The sequence below is a fragment of the Salmo salar genome, chromosome ssa24 (genome assembly GCF_905237065.1).
Source record: "Salmo salar chromosome ssa24, Ssal_v3.1, whole genome shotgun sequence".
Lineage (NCBI taxonomy): Eukaryota > Metazoa > Chordata > Actinopteri > Salmoniformes > Salmonidae > Salmo > Salmo salar.
Window position 1 is genome coordinate 493214 of NC_059465.1, and position 19445 is coordinate 512658.

A 19445-nucleotide genomic window follows, 5' to 3' on the forward strand; every position below is an offset into this window, starting at 1 on the left:
ATATTGTTACTCCTACTTTTGTTAAACTCTGTAGAAAGACTGCTCTGTGAGGTAAATGCCTTATTCACCAGATAACCAGAGTAGCTGTACAGAGACAGACAGCATGTTACAAACACATCTGCACTTAAGAGTGTACTACTTGACAGTACTTATTTTAGAAATCCTTTATGTAGTCCTTAAATAGTTTTATTATAAACCAGTGACCTTGCAGAACTGAAACAGACTTGACCTTGGCTAACCAATGAGTATAGCATGGAAAGGTGAAAGGTCAAATGGAGTCATTTGTATCACTTTCACTCAACCACAGGCCTTCATTGTAAATAAGAATTTGTTCTTAACTGACTTGCCTGGTTAAATAAAATAAAATCTAGCAACGCCTTATAGGGAAATGTGAATACTCTAAATGCTTCCTACCATCAGCTAATTACTTGAGTAATATAGCTGCCGTTTCCATCTTTCACCATCCTACGGTATTATGTTGCCACTAGAACACTTTAAAGTCAACGCTCAGTTCACACAAAAATACTCCATTGGAAGAGCTCTAACCACAGTATTAAATGTATTTATTATTTTGTTTGTTCTTAAGAGCTTCAAAAAGCAAATTGTAATGTTTCTATTTTTTATAAAAATGCTCTTATAGATCTTTCTATAGGATTCTTTTGTTATAAAGTAGTTGTCCATGGCGAGTCAGAAGCCTCTTGAAGCTGTTCGATGCCAAATGTCCCTCAGACAGACCTCTTAGGCTGCACTTCCAAACACACACCGACTGTTGTTATAGCAGCTCACTTTTTGGGTTGAGGCTGAACCATGGTGGGTGGGGATTGGCTGGGTGAGGAGATATGAACTACCACAGACACTTTCACTTCGTTCAGACATTGCACACACACGCTGCCACCCCTGGTCCTGGTCTGCCTGTCAGTTTGATGTCTAGTCCTGTCACTGACATTCATTGTTCTTCCAGATCCAGCGGTTTCAGACTGACAGTCAGGCCGGTCGCACTGGTTCTCTTGTCCTATTGGAGTCTCCCTCTCTCGTTTTAGTCATATGTTCCTTGTTCATTTGATGACGATGTCAAAGCTAATGATTCCATCACTCCAAATCTTAATAAATGGATTTGTTACATGGCAAAAATAAATCTCTTGTCCTTCACTCACTCCATTCAGTCAGCACTTTGGTTTAACTGAATTAATCTACATTATTGGACTTAACAACTGAAACTAAACAATTCAAACATGTCTCTAAACATTCCACCAACAGGCCACTTGTCAACCAAAGTTCTGTTATCATGGAACTAATCATTGGTGTCCCTTTGCGATAGAAAATGGAAAACTAGAATGTCTTTACTAAAAGAGAACAGAAAAAGGCCTATAAAATGGCCTGGTCGGTGAATCCCGGTAGAAAGAATCTGACTGATGAAGAGGACATCAATCAGGGCTCATGACCTTTGAGCCCAGATTATCTTTCTCTCTTTCCTTCCTTTCCACGTCGTCGCGTCTTGTATGCACCGTCCGCTAGGTCAGTTGGTTGGTCTCAATGGCAACACTTATCAGGAGGGGATCATTCCTTTGTTCCTCTTGCGGTCGGACATAGCCCTGCGGTTGTGGTTGGCTCCCCTGCTCTTGTGGGCCTCCTTCTTGCGTCGGTCCAGAAGAGTCTCTGTTGACTGGCCCTGGCCTTTAGGTTTACCCACCACGTCTCTCTCTCTGGCAGGCTCCGGACGGAACCTAGGAGGAGGAGAGGGGTTCAAATGGGAAATGCACACATTTCTCATAAGCAAACCTCAATTTAGGATGTCTTGCATTGTAATTGTAAGACATAGCAGAACTTAAGGACAATATAAGACATGGATTTAAGTTAGTGTGTGTGTCTCCGTACCCCTTCCTGTGTTGCATGGTAGCTCTCCTGGCCTCTGCCCTCTCTCTCAGCAGAGCTGGGTCCTGAACAAACTGGTCTCTCTTCACAGCGCCTTCCTGAGAACACACACCATGGAAAGGGTTAATGATACAACACATACTGACTGATCCATCTAAACAGCTTAACCTAGATATAAGAATAACACTACAGCATAGCCACTGGTTCAACTATGTCAAACCTAATATAAATCATCTGGATAACAAAACATGGTACATAGACAGCCTTAGATAGCTAGCCATCTTGTGGGCAAGATTTTAAACAGCGCCATTCAAATCAAATCAATAGGTCCACAGACGACACAATCGCCATCACACTGCCCTAACCCATCTGGATAAGAGGAATACCTATGTAAGAATGCTGTTCATCGATTACAGCTCAGCATTTAACACCATAGTACCCTCCAAACTCGTCATTAAGCTCGAGACCCTGGGTCTCGACCCCGTCCTGTGCAACTGGGTCCTGGACTTCCTGACGGGCCGCCCCCAGGTGGTGAAGGTAGGCAACAACATCTCCACCCCGCTGATCCTCAACACTGGGTCCCCACAAGGGTGCGTTCTCAGCCCTTTCCTGTACTCCCTGTTCATCCACGACTGCGTGGCCATGCACGCCTCCAACTCAATCATCAAGTTTGCAGACGACACTAGTGTTAGGCTTGATTACCAACAACGACGAGGCGGCCTACGCGGAGGAGGTGAGGGCCCTCGGAGTGTGGTGTCAGGAAAATAACCTCACACTCAATGTCAACAAAACAAAGGAGATCATCGTGGACTTCAGGAAAAAGCAGAGGGAGCAGCCCCTTATCTACATTGACGGGACAGTAGTGGTTTTAATTTCCTCGGCGTACACATCACGGACAAACTGAAATGGTCCACCCACACAGACAGCGTGGTGAAGAAGGCGCAGCAGCGCCTTTTGCTTGCCATATGAGCTCTGTTATACTCAGACACCATTCAAACGGTTTTAGAAACTTCAGAGTGTTTTCTATCCAAATCTACTAATAATATGCATATCCTAGCTTCTGAGTTTGAGTAGGAGGCAGTTTAATATGGGCACATATTTTTTCCGAAATTGTCAATACTGCAGGTTACCCTGTTGGGGCTAGGGGGCAGTATTTGCACGGCCGGATAAAAAAACGTAACCGATTTAAACTGGTTACTACTCTTGCCCAGAAACGAGAATATGCATATAATTAGTAGATTTGGATAGAAAACACTTTGAAGTTTCTAAAACTGTTTGAATGGTGTCTGAGCCAAAACCTGAGAAGATTCTATACAGGAAGTGCCCTGTCTGACAATTTGTTCTCCTTCTGTGGCATCTCCATCAAAAATACAGCATCTCTGCTGTAACGTGACATTTTCTAAGGCTTCCATTGGCTCTCAGAAGGCGCCAGAAAGTGGAATGACGTCTCGGCAGTCTCTGGGCGAAAGAAAGCAGGAGTTTTTGTGAGTGGTCAGGCAGGGAACAATGACACTGGAGATGCGCGTCCACGAGACGACTCCATGTTTTTCTTTCAGTCTTTGAATGAATACAACGTCGCCCGGTTGGAATATTATGGCTATTTTACAAGAAAAATAGCATAAAATTTGATTTTAAACAGCGTTTGACATGCTTCGAAGTACGGTAATGGAATATTTTGAAATTGTCACGAAATGCGCTCGCTCGTCACCCTTCGGATACTGACCTGAACGCACGAACAAAACAAAGCTATTTGAATATAACTATGGATTATTTATAACCAAAACAACATTTTGTTGTTGAAGTAGAAGTCCTGGGAGTGCATTCTGATGAGGGAACAGCAAAGGTAATCCAATTTTTCTTATAGTAAATCTTAGTTTGGTGAGGGCCAAACTTGGTGGGTGTCAAATTAGCTAGCCGTGATATCTACTCAGAATATTGCAAAATGTGCTTTCGCCGAAAAGCTATTTTAAAATCTGACACTGCGATTGCATAAAGGAGTTCTGTATCTATAATTCTTAAAAGAATTGTTATGTATTTTGTGAACGTTAATCTTGAGTAATAAAGTAAATTCCACGGAAGTTTGCGGTGGGTATTTTAGTTCTGAACATCACATGCTAATGTATAAAGCTGGTTTTTGATATAAATATGAGCTTGATTGAACAAAACATGCATGTATTGTATAACAATATGTCCTAGGAGTGTCATCTGATGAAGATCAAAGGTTAGTGCTGCATTTAGCTGTGGTTTTGGTGACATATATGCTTGCTTTGAAAATGGCTGTGATAATTTTTGGCAGGGTACTCTCCTGAGATAATCTAATGTTTTGCTTTCGCTGTAAAGCCTTTTTGAAATCGGACAACGTGGTTAGATTAACGAGAGTCTTGTCTTTAAAATGGTGTAAAATAGTCATATGTTTGAGAAATTGAAGTTATAGCATTTATGAGGTATTTGTATTTCACGCCACGCGATTCCACTGGCTGTTGACTAGGTGGGACGCTAGCCCAGGGAAGTTAACCTACAGTGCCCAGGGAGAATAAGTGTCAGAATACTTTTGAAAAGACAGAAGTGATTTTAGTCTTCTAAATGAGAAAATAGTTTTTCATGTATAGTTTACCAAGTCAGTAACCATGCCCACGTGAGCACAGAGATTATGCAAAACGTAATGGAATGCCCTTTTTCCCCCAAGTGTTTAAAAGGACGCGCTGAAGAATTAACATATTAGACCAGTTACAGTGAGGGAAAAAAGTATTTGATCCCCAGCTGATTTTGTACGTTTGCCCACTGACAAAGAAATGATCAGTCTATAATTTTAATGGTAGGTTTATTTGAACAGTGAGAGATAGAATAACAACAAAAAATCCAGAAAAACACATGTCAAAAATGTTACAAATTTATTTGCATTTTAATGAGGGAAATAAGTATTTGACCCCTCTGCAAAACATGACTTAGTACTTGGTGGCAAAACCCCTGTTGCCAATCACAGATGTCAGACGTTTCTTGTAGTTGGCCACCAGGTTTGCACACATCTCAGGAGTGTCCCACTCCTCTTTGCAGATCTTCTCCAAGTCATTAAGGTTTCGAGGCTGACGTTTGGCAACTCGAACCTTCAGCTCCCTCCACAGATTTTCTATGGGATTAAGGTGTGGAGACTGGCTAGGCCACTCCAGGACCTTAATATGATTCTTCTTGAGCCACTCCTTTGTTGCCTTGGCCATGTGTTTTGGGTCATTGTCATGCTGGAATACCCATCCACGACCCGTTTTCAATGCCCGGGCTGAGGGTAGGAGGTTCTCACCCAAGATTTGACGGTACATGGCCCCGTCCATCGTCCCTTTGATGCGGTGAAGTTGTCCTGTCCCCTTAGCAGAAAAACACCCCCAAAGCATAATGTTTCCACCTCCATGTTTGATGGTGGGGATGGTGTTCTTGGGGTCATAGGCAACATTCCTCCTCCTCCAAACACAGCGAGTTGAGTTGATGCCAAAGAGCTCCATTTTGGTCTCATCTGACCACAACACTTTCACCCAGTTGTCCTCTGAATCATTCAGATGTTCATTGGCAAACTTCAGACGGGCATGTATATGTGCTTTCTTGAGGGACCTTGCGGGCGCTGCAGGATTTCAGTCCTTCACGGCGTAGTGTTACCAATTGTTTTCTTGGTTACTATGGTCCCAGCTGCCTTGAGATCATTGACAAGATCCTCCTGTGTAGTTCTGGGCTGATTCCTCACCGTTCTCATGATCATTGCAACTCCACGAGGTGAGATCTTGCATGGAGCCCCAGGCCGAGGGAGATTGACAGTTCTTTTGTGTTTCTTCCATTTGCGAATAATCGCACCAACTGTTGTCACCTCACCAAGCTGCTTGGCGATGGTCTTGTAGCCCATTCCAGCCTTGTGTAGGTCTACAATCTTGTCCCTGACATCCTTGGAGAGCTCTTTGGTCTTGGCCATGATGGAGAGTTTGGAATCTGATTGATTGATTGCTTCTGTGGACAGGTGTCTTTTATACAGGTAACAAACTGAGATTAGGAGCACTCCCTTTAAGAGTGTGCTCCTAATCTCAGCTCGTTACCTGTATAAAAGACACCTGGGAGCCAGAAATCTTTGATTGAGAGGGGGTCAAATACTTATTTCCCTCATTAAAATGCAAATCAATTTATAACATTTCTGACATGCGTTTTTCTGGATTTTTTTTAGTTATTCTGTCTCTCACTGTTCAAATAAACCTACCATTAAAATTATAGACTGATCATTTCTTTGTCAGTGGGCAAACGTACAAAATCAGCAGGGGATCATATACTTTTTTCCCCCTCACTGTATGTGCAGCTCCAGCTGAATACATTACCAATGGTTAAGAAATCTACCACTCTATAGACCAAGCAGACTTAAGGCGTAAGCCAAATGTTTCAAAATGGTTATAAACTCTGAAGCTATCAATCAATACAGAAGAAGCAAATCCTAGACGTCACGTTATCAGTCTGCAGCTGAAGACGTACGTAGCCTAGGGATGAGAACACCGACAACCTCTGAAGCATTCTAACAAGATCAACTGAGAACTACTGTATAGGGTACTTCAAAGTATCCATTCTTACCACCAGCACAACCAGGAGCTCTACCTAAGGACATGGTGATCTCTGGTGGCCAAACCAGAGTCATACGCCAACATCTCCGTGACCAAAGGATTTGGACGATCAAGGACAGCTCAACCGTAAATATATAAATTGCATTCTCTTTTTTTTCGAATGAACGGCTATCAGAGTGCTTAAGATTTTGAATTTTCATGAGCGAAGCTTCCCGATGTCCAATAGAGTAACTCCTTAGTCTCCCCCCCCCCCTCTGAATTCACCACCGTGTTATAACCAAACTGTCCTGTTAGTCTTCTAGAGACTATTTACTGTATAATATTAGTGTGTATTCTGTAATTGTTAAAGTAGTTAGTAAATAAATAATTGAGCCAATTTGTGTATCGCTGATTATGTTTAGAATGATTGATGAGGTAATAATACATTAATAAGTTAATTAAATGTTACATGATTAGTTTAATCAAGTAATAATAATTACACAGAGAATTGATTTAATATAACAGTCATCACATTAATGAAGTCCACGTCACGACAGTAGTCACCAACCTTTGAGTCAAGATCACATTTGCAGTCGAAAAGTAAACCGAACTCTACCGCTCAGATTTGTAGAAATTTTTCCCAGTCTGATCTTTTTATTATAATCATGTATTATCATTTTTTTTAATTAAAATTGAGTTCCCAGCACTGAAGTCTGAAATTTCAGAGTTTCCAGTTGTTTTAGTTTAGGCATTAGTCTCAGCGGAGGAAGGGAGAGAGCAGCAGAGGGTCTGCCTTTCGCAGTCCCTGCTCTCTCCTTCCTTTCCTCCGGTAAGACTGACTAGAGAGATGGGACAGTCTTCCACCTGATGGCGAAACTTGAGTAGCACCGCCTCATGCACAAATTCATGTTTTTTCTATGACCAGAGGAAGTGAAATAAAAAAACACATGACGAGCTGCTAATAAATAATAAAAACAAAGGGCTAATCAATACACTTGGCTACTCATTCATTGCAGCGCAAGTAGGGATAAGCGTGTTTTATGTTTTGTAATAGTGTTAAATAAAAACAGTGTTGACAGTGCTGAATAAAAACTTAAGACATGAACCAACTCCAAAAAATAGCAGCTCTTTGCTGTTTTCTTTGACAGTCTCTCTGGTCATTGTTATAAAAGTTTGCTGTGGCCGGGGAAGGTGTAGGCTTCCAGATCTCCCAGTCCGCCAGGTAGGCGGAGTTTGTCTTTTCAGACAAATTAAATGGTTCAAAATAGAAACACTTTGCCCACCCAGTGCGCAGGGCTTCTGAATCAAGTACACCTATCACCAACACAACAAAAAAATTAAAGAGCGCAAGCCTTTATTGTAGGCTTTTCTACAGAAATGTTTGGTGCTCGACTAGGAATGCTTTGAAGATCGACCGGTCGGTGACCACTGTTCCATACAGTACAATCCATTTCTATACAACCTACCTTCTCGTCCTCTTCCTCCTCTACGTTCTCCTCCTGCATCTGTGGTCTGCCTCCCTGCCGTAGGACCTGAGGGACGGTGAACGGCCTGTGGAAGGGAGAGAGAGAGAGAGAGAGAGAGGATGTGTCACAATCAATAAATAAAGCGTATTCATAAAGCCCTTTTTACATAAATGTGGTACAAGAGTTGTCACAAAGTGTTTTCATTAACAGGAGCTAGATCTCAAAGGAAAGCAGTAGCGCCTTGGCAAGAGGTAAGAAACCTTGACTGAGCAACCAAACTCAGATGGGAGGCTCTAGTCTAAATCAGTATAATGACTAGCTAAAATCTTAATCAGTAAACAGGTGTGTATGTTACCTGCGGTTGAGCAGGTTGGAGTCTCCGTCCAGATCATTGGCTCCTACTTGGTTGATGTCATATGTGTCATCATACTCATCATCATAATCGTTCAGATTGTAGATGGCTCCTGAGTCGCTGGGAGTCACGATGACCTCATCCACCACAGTCTCATAGGTCAGGTAGCGTTCCTTCTGCTCTGCTATGTGCTGCTTGTCATTTAGCAGGTCCCGCACACTCTCTCCTTTCCTGAAGGGAAACAACACAGACAGATATACAGAGATTATAGATCACAAGATACAGAGGTCAGGCTTTATTGTACAGTTCACCATTGACCTGGTATTTATCTAAAAATGACTTGGGATTATTTATTTATTTATTTATTTTGGGTGTGGTTTGGCGTGACAAGACAGGACAGGAAACGGTCTGTGACCGAGTCATCAGGAGGCCATCTTGGCCACAATTAAATAGTCGATAGTGTCTCACCTCCGGCCCTTCCAGACACGAGTCATGTCCACCTGGTCTCTGTTGAAGACATCAAACTCATCATCGTCAAACACGTTGGACCTGGTGCTGAGTACAGGAGGCAGCTCCTCCTTTACCGGCCTGGAGAGAGAGGCGAACATCAACATTAATACCTTTTTCAGACTACCCAACCGGTGCTGGCTCTGTTATTTTCTGTTCACATTGTTATTTCCAGCACAGTTCCCACAACTATGGTGGATACGTAACCAGGCCAGCGCAGCACGACTCAGCTTGTGCATCTTTGTTTGTCTACACACAGACCAACCCACACACCCCTCTCCCTACCTGGGCATGGCTCTGTCCAGTTTGTCCAGGTCAGGGTGTAGTCGGTCCTCTAGGATGTAGTTAATGACCAATTCAGAGCTGTAGTTGTACTGGTGGAGACAGGCCAGTAGAAATCCCTCTCCCAGGTCTGGTAGCAGATCTCTGATATGGGTTAACAGAGACTCCAGCTCCCCCGCACTGATCGTACCCGCAGCACCCTGGATAACACATATCAGACACACACTATTATAACAGCATCTACACAGGACTGAGGCTACTGTGCATTGTCTGACTGTGTGTTGTCTCATATAGGATAGGTAAGCTCTCAAAATGATTTGGTTATATTTGTGTATAATTTTGCCTGCTAAAATTACAAATCTGGAGGTCATACTTGCAAACATAAGCAACCATTTAAATGTAAACAGTTGCGTATCAGCCAATTAAAAAAATTGTTGATTTACTTGCACGTGACAGAACACTAAATTGTAGCTGGTCCCATCAGATAACATAGCACACGTTAGCCCTAAACTAGCCCCACCAGGTGGCAGTGATTATATCCTGGAACAAGTTCTGCATCAGCCAATTAAAATCGTTGATGTAGTTGGACGAGTTCCAAAAACTTGCTCACGGAAGCGTCCTTAACATACCCCCAACAGCATGTCCTGATCATCAAAGCAACTATATTTGACTGACTGGTCAAATTGCATTCTGTGTAAAGTGCCTAGTCCACATAATTGTTGCAGATTGTGGCATGAGTTCCAATCTCACGAGTCCTCACATTTGAAATGTAGATTTACATGTATTGTGTTAGTGTGTTGAAAAGGGACATCATTTTCAAGCTGTTGTCTGTAGGCTAAGATTGCATTTATTATTAAGGAGCTCTCTCTTCAGCCTTGCACACAAACACTAATAATCATAAGGCATAGGCTTTATTACATGGAGGTGTACACCTAAATGTAGGCCTAAAACATTTTATATGCATTTTTAATCATCTGCTTTGTCACGTATGCATTACTTGACTCGATGAGGAAGAGCATTACAAAGTGTACAGTAGGATTTTATTAGGTACACCACCCAGTTTAAGAAAATGTATCACTCCTACAGGCAGTGAGTCATGTGACCGTGGCTTGCTATATAAAGCAGGCAGACAGGCAAGCATTGAGGCTTTCAGTTACTGTTAGATTTAACGTTATAATGAGCAAAACGAGTGACCTAATCGACTTTGATCGTGGAATGATCGTTGGTGCCAGGCACGCCGGATCCAGTATCTCAGAAATGACTGCCCTCCTGGGCTTTTCACGCACGACAGCGTCTAAGGTTTCTGAGAATGGTGCAACAAACAGCTCGTTGATGAAAGAGGTCGAAGGAGAATGGCAAGAACTGTGCAAGCCAAGAGGCGGGCCAAAGACAGGAAAATAACGGCGCAGTACAACAGTGGTGTGTTGAACAGCATCTCGGAAAGCAAAACTCATCGATCCTTGTCACAGATGGGCTATTGTAGCAGGCGACCACACCGGGTTCCACTCCTATCAGCTAAAACCAAGAAGAAGTGGCTTCAGGGGCACGCGATCACCAACACTGGACAATTGAGAAGTGTAAAAATGTTGCCTCGTCCAACGAATCCCAGTTCCTGTTGCGTTATGCTGACGGCAGAGTCAGGGCTTGGCGTAAGCAGCATGAGTCCCACCCTGCCTCGTGTCAATGGTACAGGCTGGTGGCAGTGGTGTACCGCCATCCAATCTGCAGCAACTGCGTAATGCCATTGCGTCACCACCAACATCCCTGTGGAATGTTTCTGACTTGTAGAATCCATGCCCCAAATAATTAAGGATGTTCTGAAGGTAAAGGGGGTTCCGACCCAATACTCTATGGGGGTTTTATCTAACTCTATGATTAGCATTTTCTGTATGCTACTATAGGAACTCCAATCAACATAGCTATAGCTTACATTAATTAACATCAGATAGTGTCCTCCTTATGCTATAACCCTACTAATGCATATGGGACTTTGAATGGTACACCTCAATTCATGAACAACTGGCCGGTGAGCCACCCACAGAGTGATTACGCCCTCTCCTGGCGAGGAGACAGTGTAGGCAACCCTGGTCCTGGAATGGCGCAGGAACTTAATGTTTTTGATTTAACCCATCTGAAAGACCAGATGTGTTGATTTTAGGGAATCACTGCTCAATTAGCTCAAGTTGGTCTTGAGTGGTGCCTAGTTGGAACAAAATCCTGCAGTACTCCAGGAACAGGGTTGCCTACCCCTCATGTAGGCTATCATTAGTAGGTTAAATTATTATGTAGGCTTCACTTACGTAGGCCTGCAACGTTTCATAGGCTATTCATTATTATATTCATCCACTTTATTACATGTTTTGAATCGAGTGTCAACGACCAGCAATTACCTATCTTTTCCTCAACAAAAAAGCTTAATGCGAGGGGGTCTCGAACCCATAGTTAAAGTGCACTATCGATTTCGAGTGAACCGCTTAGAAGCGATGGTGATAATGGTAGCCTACATGTCTGCTATTTGACAAATGCATATGTCTCTTAATTTTTTTTGTTTTACGCTGTATGAGTGGCGCAGCGGTCTAAGGCTCTGCATCTTAGTGCTAGGAGCGTCACTACAGACCCTGGTTCGATTCCAGGCTGTATCACAACCGGCCGTAATTGGGAGTCCCATAGGGCGGCGCGCAATTAGCCCAGGGTTTGGATGGGGTAGGCAGTCATTGTAAATAAGAATTTGTTCTTAACTGACTTGCCTAATTAAATAAAGTTTAAATAAATACAGAAAATAAATCAACGTAGATGTTGTAAGGACCTCATTTATCTTTTTTCCATAAAAGCACAAAATCTTGAGATTTTCTCATATATGCTAGGAGCCTAGTCAAGGATACATCAATGCAATATTGGCACACAACATTTTGTTACAGACCAACGTAACAAAAGTAAACCTTTCATTTGTAGGTTTAAAATATACCCCGTGGTCAGGGTTGACCTATTTTAAGAAATGCCATTGGTTGGTGCATATAAAGTCTAAGATCTTTGATAGGCTGATGAAGAATTTGTTCCAGGATATAGTCACCGCCACCTGCTATATTAGCATAAAGCTAATATATGCCATGTTATCTGATGGGACCAGCTAGAATTTAGTGTTCTGTCACGTGCAAGTAAATCGACTATTTGAATTGGCCGATACGCATTATGAGTTGAGAGAAACGGTTTAAATTGAAATGATCACTTATGTTCGTACGTATGGCCCCGTTATTTTGGCGGTTTAACTAACAAACTACAACACAGCTCACCCCACCCCATTTGCCCAAACTGGTATCTCCTATTCAGAACTCACGTTGTCTCCTTTATGGGGCATATCCCGCATGGCCTCTGCTCCTCTGGGGGTCTCCCCTTCTTCCCCTGGCTCTCTGATCACCATCTCTCCCCCCCAGGCCCCTGCCCCACCCTCTACTCCCTGGCCAGTCAGCCCGGCAGAGGAGTGTGTCTGCTGGGGTCTGTACTGGGTTCTCCTCCGGCCGATGCTGTCCCAGGCATCCTCCACCCCCTGGAGCAGATATGATGTCCTAGTCTCATCTCTGACAGGGACGGAGGGTTAAGGAAAGACAACAGGCAGTGCTGGAGGAAAGGGTGGTGGAGGTGTGTTAATATCACTGCTCTAGGTTGGATGGATGGATACGTTTCTTCCAATGAGGGGGATGTGTATGTTTCTATGACTGAGTGGCTGACTGGTGGACTCATTGAGGAACATGTGTCTGAGTGTGTGAGACCATGTGGAGGAAGGATACAGGAGAGGGAAGGCCTGCTGTAGAAGACTGATATCATCAGCTATGGGGAACTGCTCATCGTAGTCCAATAGGAACCTGAGACAGACAGCAACAAGGATGGCATAAACAAACATTCTTTATCTCCTCAATGGACAACCTCCAATCAGTTACACAGCATTCCTAAAAACAGCAGTTATCGTACGAAAACTCTGGTATTAATTAGGTCAGGGATGCAATGGTCAAAACTATTGATTGAAGACGTTTATGGCCCTTCAAAAGGAAATTCTTCCCATATCAGGATTCAAACAAGTATGCACTGTACCTCTTCTCTGGTAGGAAAGTAGTGAAATGCTGCAGGAGTTCCTCCACAAATGTCTGAATGTTCTCTGAGCTAAAATCAAATTAACAACAATGTTCAAAGACTGCAGGAAGGCTATGAGCAAATATGATCCCCATACTAAAAGAAAATATGAATTCCAGCATGAAGGTTTGGTAGGTGGATAAAGAAAGGATGAAAAAGAGAATAGAAAGAGATAAAGGCATTTTATTCTGACCCCTCTAGTATGGGCTGTAGGCAGGTGTGTTGTAGCAGCAGGTGTGCCATCTCCACCATCCTCCTCCGGGCGTGACACACCCTCCTCCACAGGTCCTCCTGGAGACTGGCAGGGGGCACGGGAGGGGTCAGTCACTCACACAAGTGCGTACACACACACACACGGATGCAAAAATGAACAGGCGCGGTACATACACACACAGAACATAGAACATAGTTGAAGTCAGAAGTTTACATACACCTTAGCCAAATACATTTAAACTCAGTTTCACAATTCCTGACATTTAATCCTAGTAAAAATTCCCTGTGTTAGGCCAGTTAGGATCACCACTTTATTCTAAGAATGTGAAATGTCCGAATAATAGTAGGGAGAATTATTTATTTCAGCTTTTATTTCTTTCATCACATTCCCAGTGTGTCAGAAGTTTATATACATTCAATTAGTATTTGGTAGCATTGCCTTTAAATTGTTTAACTTGGGTCAAACGTTTGGGTAGCCTTCCACAAGCTTCCCACAATAAGTTGGGTGAATTTTGGCACATTCCTCCAGACAGAGCTGGTGTAACCGAGTCAGATTTGTAGGCCTCCTTGCTTGCACACGCTTTTTCAGTTCTGCCCACAAATGTTCTATGGGATTGAGGTCAGGGCTTTGATGGCCACTCCAATACCTTGACTTTGTTGTCCTTAAGCCATTTTGCCACAACTTTGGAAGTATGCTTGGGGTCATTGTCCATTTGGAAGACCCATTTGCAACCAAGCTTTAACTTCCTGACTGATGTCTTGAGATGTTGCTTCAATATATCCACATAATTATCCTTCCTCATGTTGCCATCCATTTTGTGAAGTGCACCAGTCCCTCCTGCAGCAAAGCACCCCCACAACATGCTGCCACTCCCGTGCTTCACGGTTGGGATGGTGTTCGTCGGCTTGCAAGCATCCCCCTTTTTCCTCCAAACATAACAATGGTCATTATGGCCAAACAATTCTATTTTTGTTTCATCAGACCAGAGGACATTTCTCCAAAAAGTACGATCTTCGTCCCCATGTGCAGTTGCAAACCATAGTCTGGCTTTTTTATGGTGGTTTTGGAGCAGTGGCTTCTTCCTTGCTGAGCAGTATGACGGCTACGTGGTCCCATGGTCTTCATACTTGTGTACTATTGTTTGTACAGATGAACGTGGTAGCTTCAGGCATTTGGAAATTGCTTCCAAGGATGAACCAGACTTGTGGAGGTCTACAATTACCTTTGAGGTCTTGGCTGATTTCTTTTGATTTTGCCATGATGTCAAGCAAAGAGACACAGAGTTTAAAGGTAGGCCTTGAAATACATCCACAGGTACACCCCCAGTTGACTCAAATTATGTAAATTAGCCTATCAGAAGCTTCTAAAGCCATGACATCATTTTCTGGAATTTTCCAACCTGTTTAAAAGGCACAGTCAACTTAGTGTATGTAAACTTCTGACCCACTGGAATTGTGATACAGTGAATTATAAGTGAAATAATCTGTCTGTAAACAATAGTTGGAAAAATGACTTGTGTCATGCACAAAGCTGATGTCCTAACCGACTTGCAAAACTATAGTTTGCTGACAGTGAAATTTGTGGAGTGGTTGAAAAACGAGTTTTAATGACTCCAACCTAAGTGTATGTAAACTTCCGACTTCAACTGTAGACAGTTCATGCACAGTACCCACACACACACATACATGAATAATCAGGTTGTAATACACTATTAATTGGTATATACAGCCATTTGTGTGCATTTTCTTTATAAGCCAGAATGTTTAATAAAATTACATTTAAACTTGATCTACCGGTTGTCGGTGCATTTTGTCCTTCTGCTGCTTGAAAACTGAGACAAAGTATTCACAGAATAGTGTTATTCAGACTTTCAAAAAGTTTGGTAAACAACACTTTCCTGTGGATACTCCATCTCCACCTCCTACCGCCAAAAGAACCAACCGGGAAAGTAACCTCAAATATAATTTTATTTGTAGAAACTAAGTCTTTTTTTTACAGCAACTTCTTTCAGACTGATATCCATGGGGAAAGCATGGTAACAGTCTGACGTTCAGGCAAAAGCACACAACTACGAACAGAAACACACCTCTTGTCGTCAAAGTTTCTTTTCCTTACAGCCTTCTCTATGTCAGGCACAGCCACCTCGTAGAATGAGGCTAGTCTAAGAAGAATAAGAAGGTAAAAGTTAGAGCAAAAGTGATCAATTGACAAAAGCAATATTGAAATAAACAAATGTTCCACCACTGTGGAAACAGTGTAGTTGAATAGTGGTGGTGGGAAACAAGCTAAATACTGCTTGTTCTTGGCTGTATATGTTTACCAAATAAAATAATTTAAACTGTTGAGGAAACTGAGTGGAAGGTGTGTGCGAGCGCGCACGCTACCTATTGAGGAAGCTGTGACAGTGAAATGTAGAGCAGGCAGCAGGGAAGATGTCCAGGAAGGCCTGGATGGTGGTACAGGTGTCACACAGGTACAGCACCAAATCCACTAGGTCCTGGAAGAGGCACAAGCAGTCAGAACCAGTCACTCCTGTACTAGGAGAATGTCAACTCACTGAGGAGATGGAAGAGGTTTCACAACAATCAGTTAAAACAAACCGGTGACTCATTGAAGAGATTTTAAACTTCAGCTGACATGTTTTAAAGACACCAATCTCTGACAAGCAGTGGACTTTACTTTATAACTGTGGTCTGTCTAGTCGGTCATGGTGTAAAATGCATCAGCAGTATGTTTATCATAACCTGTTGACTCATGGTCATGGCGGTGGGTCGGCTGGGTTCGCTGAGCTTCAGAGGCTCGATGGCAGTGGCTCCTTCACACTGGAGACCACACTTAGCAAGGATAGTGTCCAACACCTGGGGAGAGACAAAGGGCAAGTCTGAAATGGCACCCTATTTTCTACAAAGTGCACTCCTTAAAAGTTGCAGGCTGAGACATCTTAAAAAGCCGTGACACTAAATTTGAATTGAGGTAAAATTTCAGCGTCACCTAGATTATTTTCAAAGAGCACAAAACCTTTTGAAATGGAGTGTATTGAATGGTTGTGCTTCTTACCTGTAGGACTGAGAGAACCGCCTCATCCAGGTCTCCATAGTAACACGGCTGCTGGGTGAAGATGTTTTCTGGAAGATAAACAAGACATTGATGTCATTTATTGAGAAACAAATCTGTTCTAGATCCATTTGAGCAGGTAAAATGCTACACCTGAGAAAGGGCCCATTGCTGAGCTCACCTATCATCTTATGTAGCAGCTGGGAGTTTCCTTTCCCAAACAGAACACACAGGTCCAGGATCTTGGGAATGTCGAACAGGAAGTTGTTGTAAATGATCTCTCCGAACACAGTCGGAGTTATAAAGCTCTCCTGAGAGAGAAGAGAAAACAGGAGATAAAAGTTATGTTCAGTCAGACAATTCTCCTCTCAATATAAGAGTCGGGCGGAGAATAATTAATGTTCCAAAAATTCTTTGCCTCTAACAGAGGTTAAATATAACTTGTCTCTAACGCCGTCTAAACACGACCTTTAAATGTGAGCCAAGTTATCTGCTTTTAAATTACAGGTATCTGGACGTGCATAAGACAGTTTCTCCATTCAACAACACTACATCATTGCATTATCAGAAACAGACATACCCCCAGAATACCTAGAAAGCAGCGGTACCTTGGACTCCTTGTGCGTGGCCATTCTGAGGAAGGTCATAAAGACGGCTCGGTGGATGCAGCGCTGCATGTCAGCAACGGCCGGGGAGGAGGGCAAGGAGGAGGGGTCTAATCCCCGAGGGGAGTGGCGTAGGTAGGAATCCAGACACTTCTGCAATGACTCATCAAACACCACCTGGGGGGGGGGGATATGCGTGTTAATGATGGCCACAATGGGTTTAGGTTCTTCTTCGTCAGGTCAAAACCTCCCGTCTCCACATCATATGGTGTATGACAGCCACAGTGACTGACCTGGCACCAGAACTTGTCATGTCGCAGGGCCAGCAGCCAGTCCAGGTCCTCAGTGATGAACTTGCCATGCTCCAGGTACTCCTCCACCTGAGCGGGGGAGCTGTCCTCGGGAGGGGGCTTATAAGGCACGAAACACCGCTCCTCCTTCCTGTCTGGATGCTGCCATGGCAACACAAGGACAGTGGGCAATGGTTCAGAGACATCAGACATAGGCAAACACACTGATATTATATAGCTTAACTTCTACAGTTGAGGGAAACATATACTAGAGTGGGTTATGAGAAAACTAGGACAGTAAAATAGGTCTGATGAACTGGCACATAACCAAAGGGAATTTACAGACTTTGATGATAGCTTACAGTAGCAAACTCTACCTAATACAGATAACATACCACAACGCAGTTCGTTTGTGATGTGACAACCACAGCTATGGACATAATGTACACGAGGAAGCAGTGTCAGATGGTTTTTAATGTTGGCTGTCTTACCAGGGCTGGCAGGGTGCGCTCCTTTCCCAGAGGCCCAGTAGCCTCTGTCACCTGTTGCTCATCAAGAGGTATCATTGCACACGCCATCGTTTCTCTTCACTCTTTCAAGTTCAAGTTGATTCTTCAAATAGAGAGATAACTTACTGTATGCAATGGATAGGACACACATCCAACTAGTTAGCGAACCTACCTGCTAGTTAAGTAAGACGATTCCCAGTTTAGGTAACAGCTGGGTTAGTTCAAAATCGATTAAGCCAACTAAGCTAGGTACAACCGTTAAGTATGAGTCAGTAATGTTACCAAACTAGGCACGCCGGTGTGTAGTTCGCCGCGGACAGAATGTGCATTAATAATTTAGGAAGTGGCTACAACAAATCAACGTGGCACTGGCAAAGAAAGACATAACTAGCCAGCTAATTGCAGACAGTTAGCTAGCATGAGTTTCTCAGCTTGCCAATCAGACAACTGAGCCACACAAGAGTTGGCAAGGAAGATTAACCACAACGCGTTAGTTAAGCTAATTGAATCATGTTAGCTATTTTAGCATCATATGTAATTGCCAATTACCACAACGATAAACACACCTCTTATTTTATATAATGTTTGGCTCTTTCAAGCCATTACGAGCCACTGTTCTGTTTTGCGCATGAGGCGAGCCGGAAGTGCCCAAGCACTTTTACATTGCGCACGCGCAGCTCAATGTCCGTTTGCGTGACGCAAATGATATACAGCCTGGGACAGACAGCAGAGAGGAAGAATCTTTGTGCTTGATAGCCAAGTTAGCCATTTATGAGGCCTTCGTGGATTGTTCAGAAATATTTCATATGCGAATGTCATGCATAATAAAGGAGGCAAATGATGAACGATGAGTTGCGCAACATTTGTCAAAGCATCCACCCAGCACAGCCAGAAGAGGACTGGCCACCCCTCAGAGCCTGGTTCTTCTCTGGGTTTCTTCCTAGGTTCCAGCCTTTCTAGGGAGTTTTTCCTAGCCACTGTGCATCTACATCTGCATTGCTTGCTGTTTGGAGTTTTAGTCTGGGTTTCTGTATAAGCACTTTGTGACATTTGCTGATGTAAAAAAAGGCTTTATAAATACATTAGATTTGATCAGATTTATATCACTGTCACGTGTGCTCCCTCTCCGGCCTCTTGGTCACAAGGCTGCTCGTTATGGTGCACACCTGTTACCACCCTTACACACACCTGCGCATCATCACTCACCTGGACTCCATCACGTCCTTGTTTACCTGCCCTAATGTATATATGTCACGCCCTTTGGTTCCTTCCCCAGGCGTCTTTGTTTCCGTTTCCTGTCTGTGCGTTGTTCATGTTTCTTGTTTTGTATTAGGTTTCATTTATTTATTAAAACACTCACTCCCTGAACTTGCTTCCCGACTCTCAGCGCACATCGTTACAATCACCTTATGTATTATGACTTTTCTTCTAAATGATTTGTGAAGCATTAATGCAGTGCTTATGAACACCCTATAATAAGGTGTAATTGTAAATTGTGCAACAAAGTAATGAGCCATGAGAGTTGATTAAGGAAAATTGTTTATAAAAAAAAATACGTTTCCACAACACATTGCAAAGGCTGATGACGAGGTTCCCCAAAATGTACA

At 43.1% G+C, this 19445-nt stretch overlaps 1 protein-coding gene across 2 annotated transcripts; it reads right to left on the minus strand.

Annotated features, from left to right (window-relative positions):
* Positions 1-546: 546 nt before the first annotated feature.
* On the minus strand, positions 547-18491 carry ascc2 (activating signal cointegrator 1 complex subunit 2). Of its 2 annotated transcripts, none has more exons than XM_014170480.2 (19): positions 18011-18491; positions 17821-17941; positions 17333-17491; positions 17043-17216; positions 16616-16745; positions 16438-16505; positions 16125-16238; positions 15765-15877; positions 15467-15541; positions 13360-13464; positions 13128-13196; positions 12827-12901; positions 12376-12616; positions 9045-9241; positions 8721-8840; positions 8256-8483; positions 7901-7985; positions 1876-1970; positions 547-1724 (listed from the first exon to the last, which is right to left on the minus strand). In XM_014170480.2, exons 2-19 carry the CDS (start codon positions 17905-17907, stop codon positions 1547-1549), a joined length of 2313 nt encoding a protein of 770 aa, XP_014025955.2. In that variant the 5' UTR covers positions 17908-17941; positions 18011-18491; the 3' UTR covers positions 547-1546.
* Positions 18492-19445: the final 954 nt, after the last annotated feature.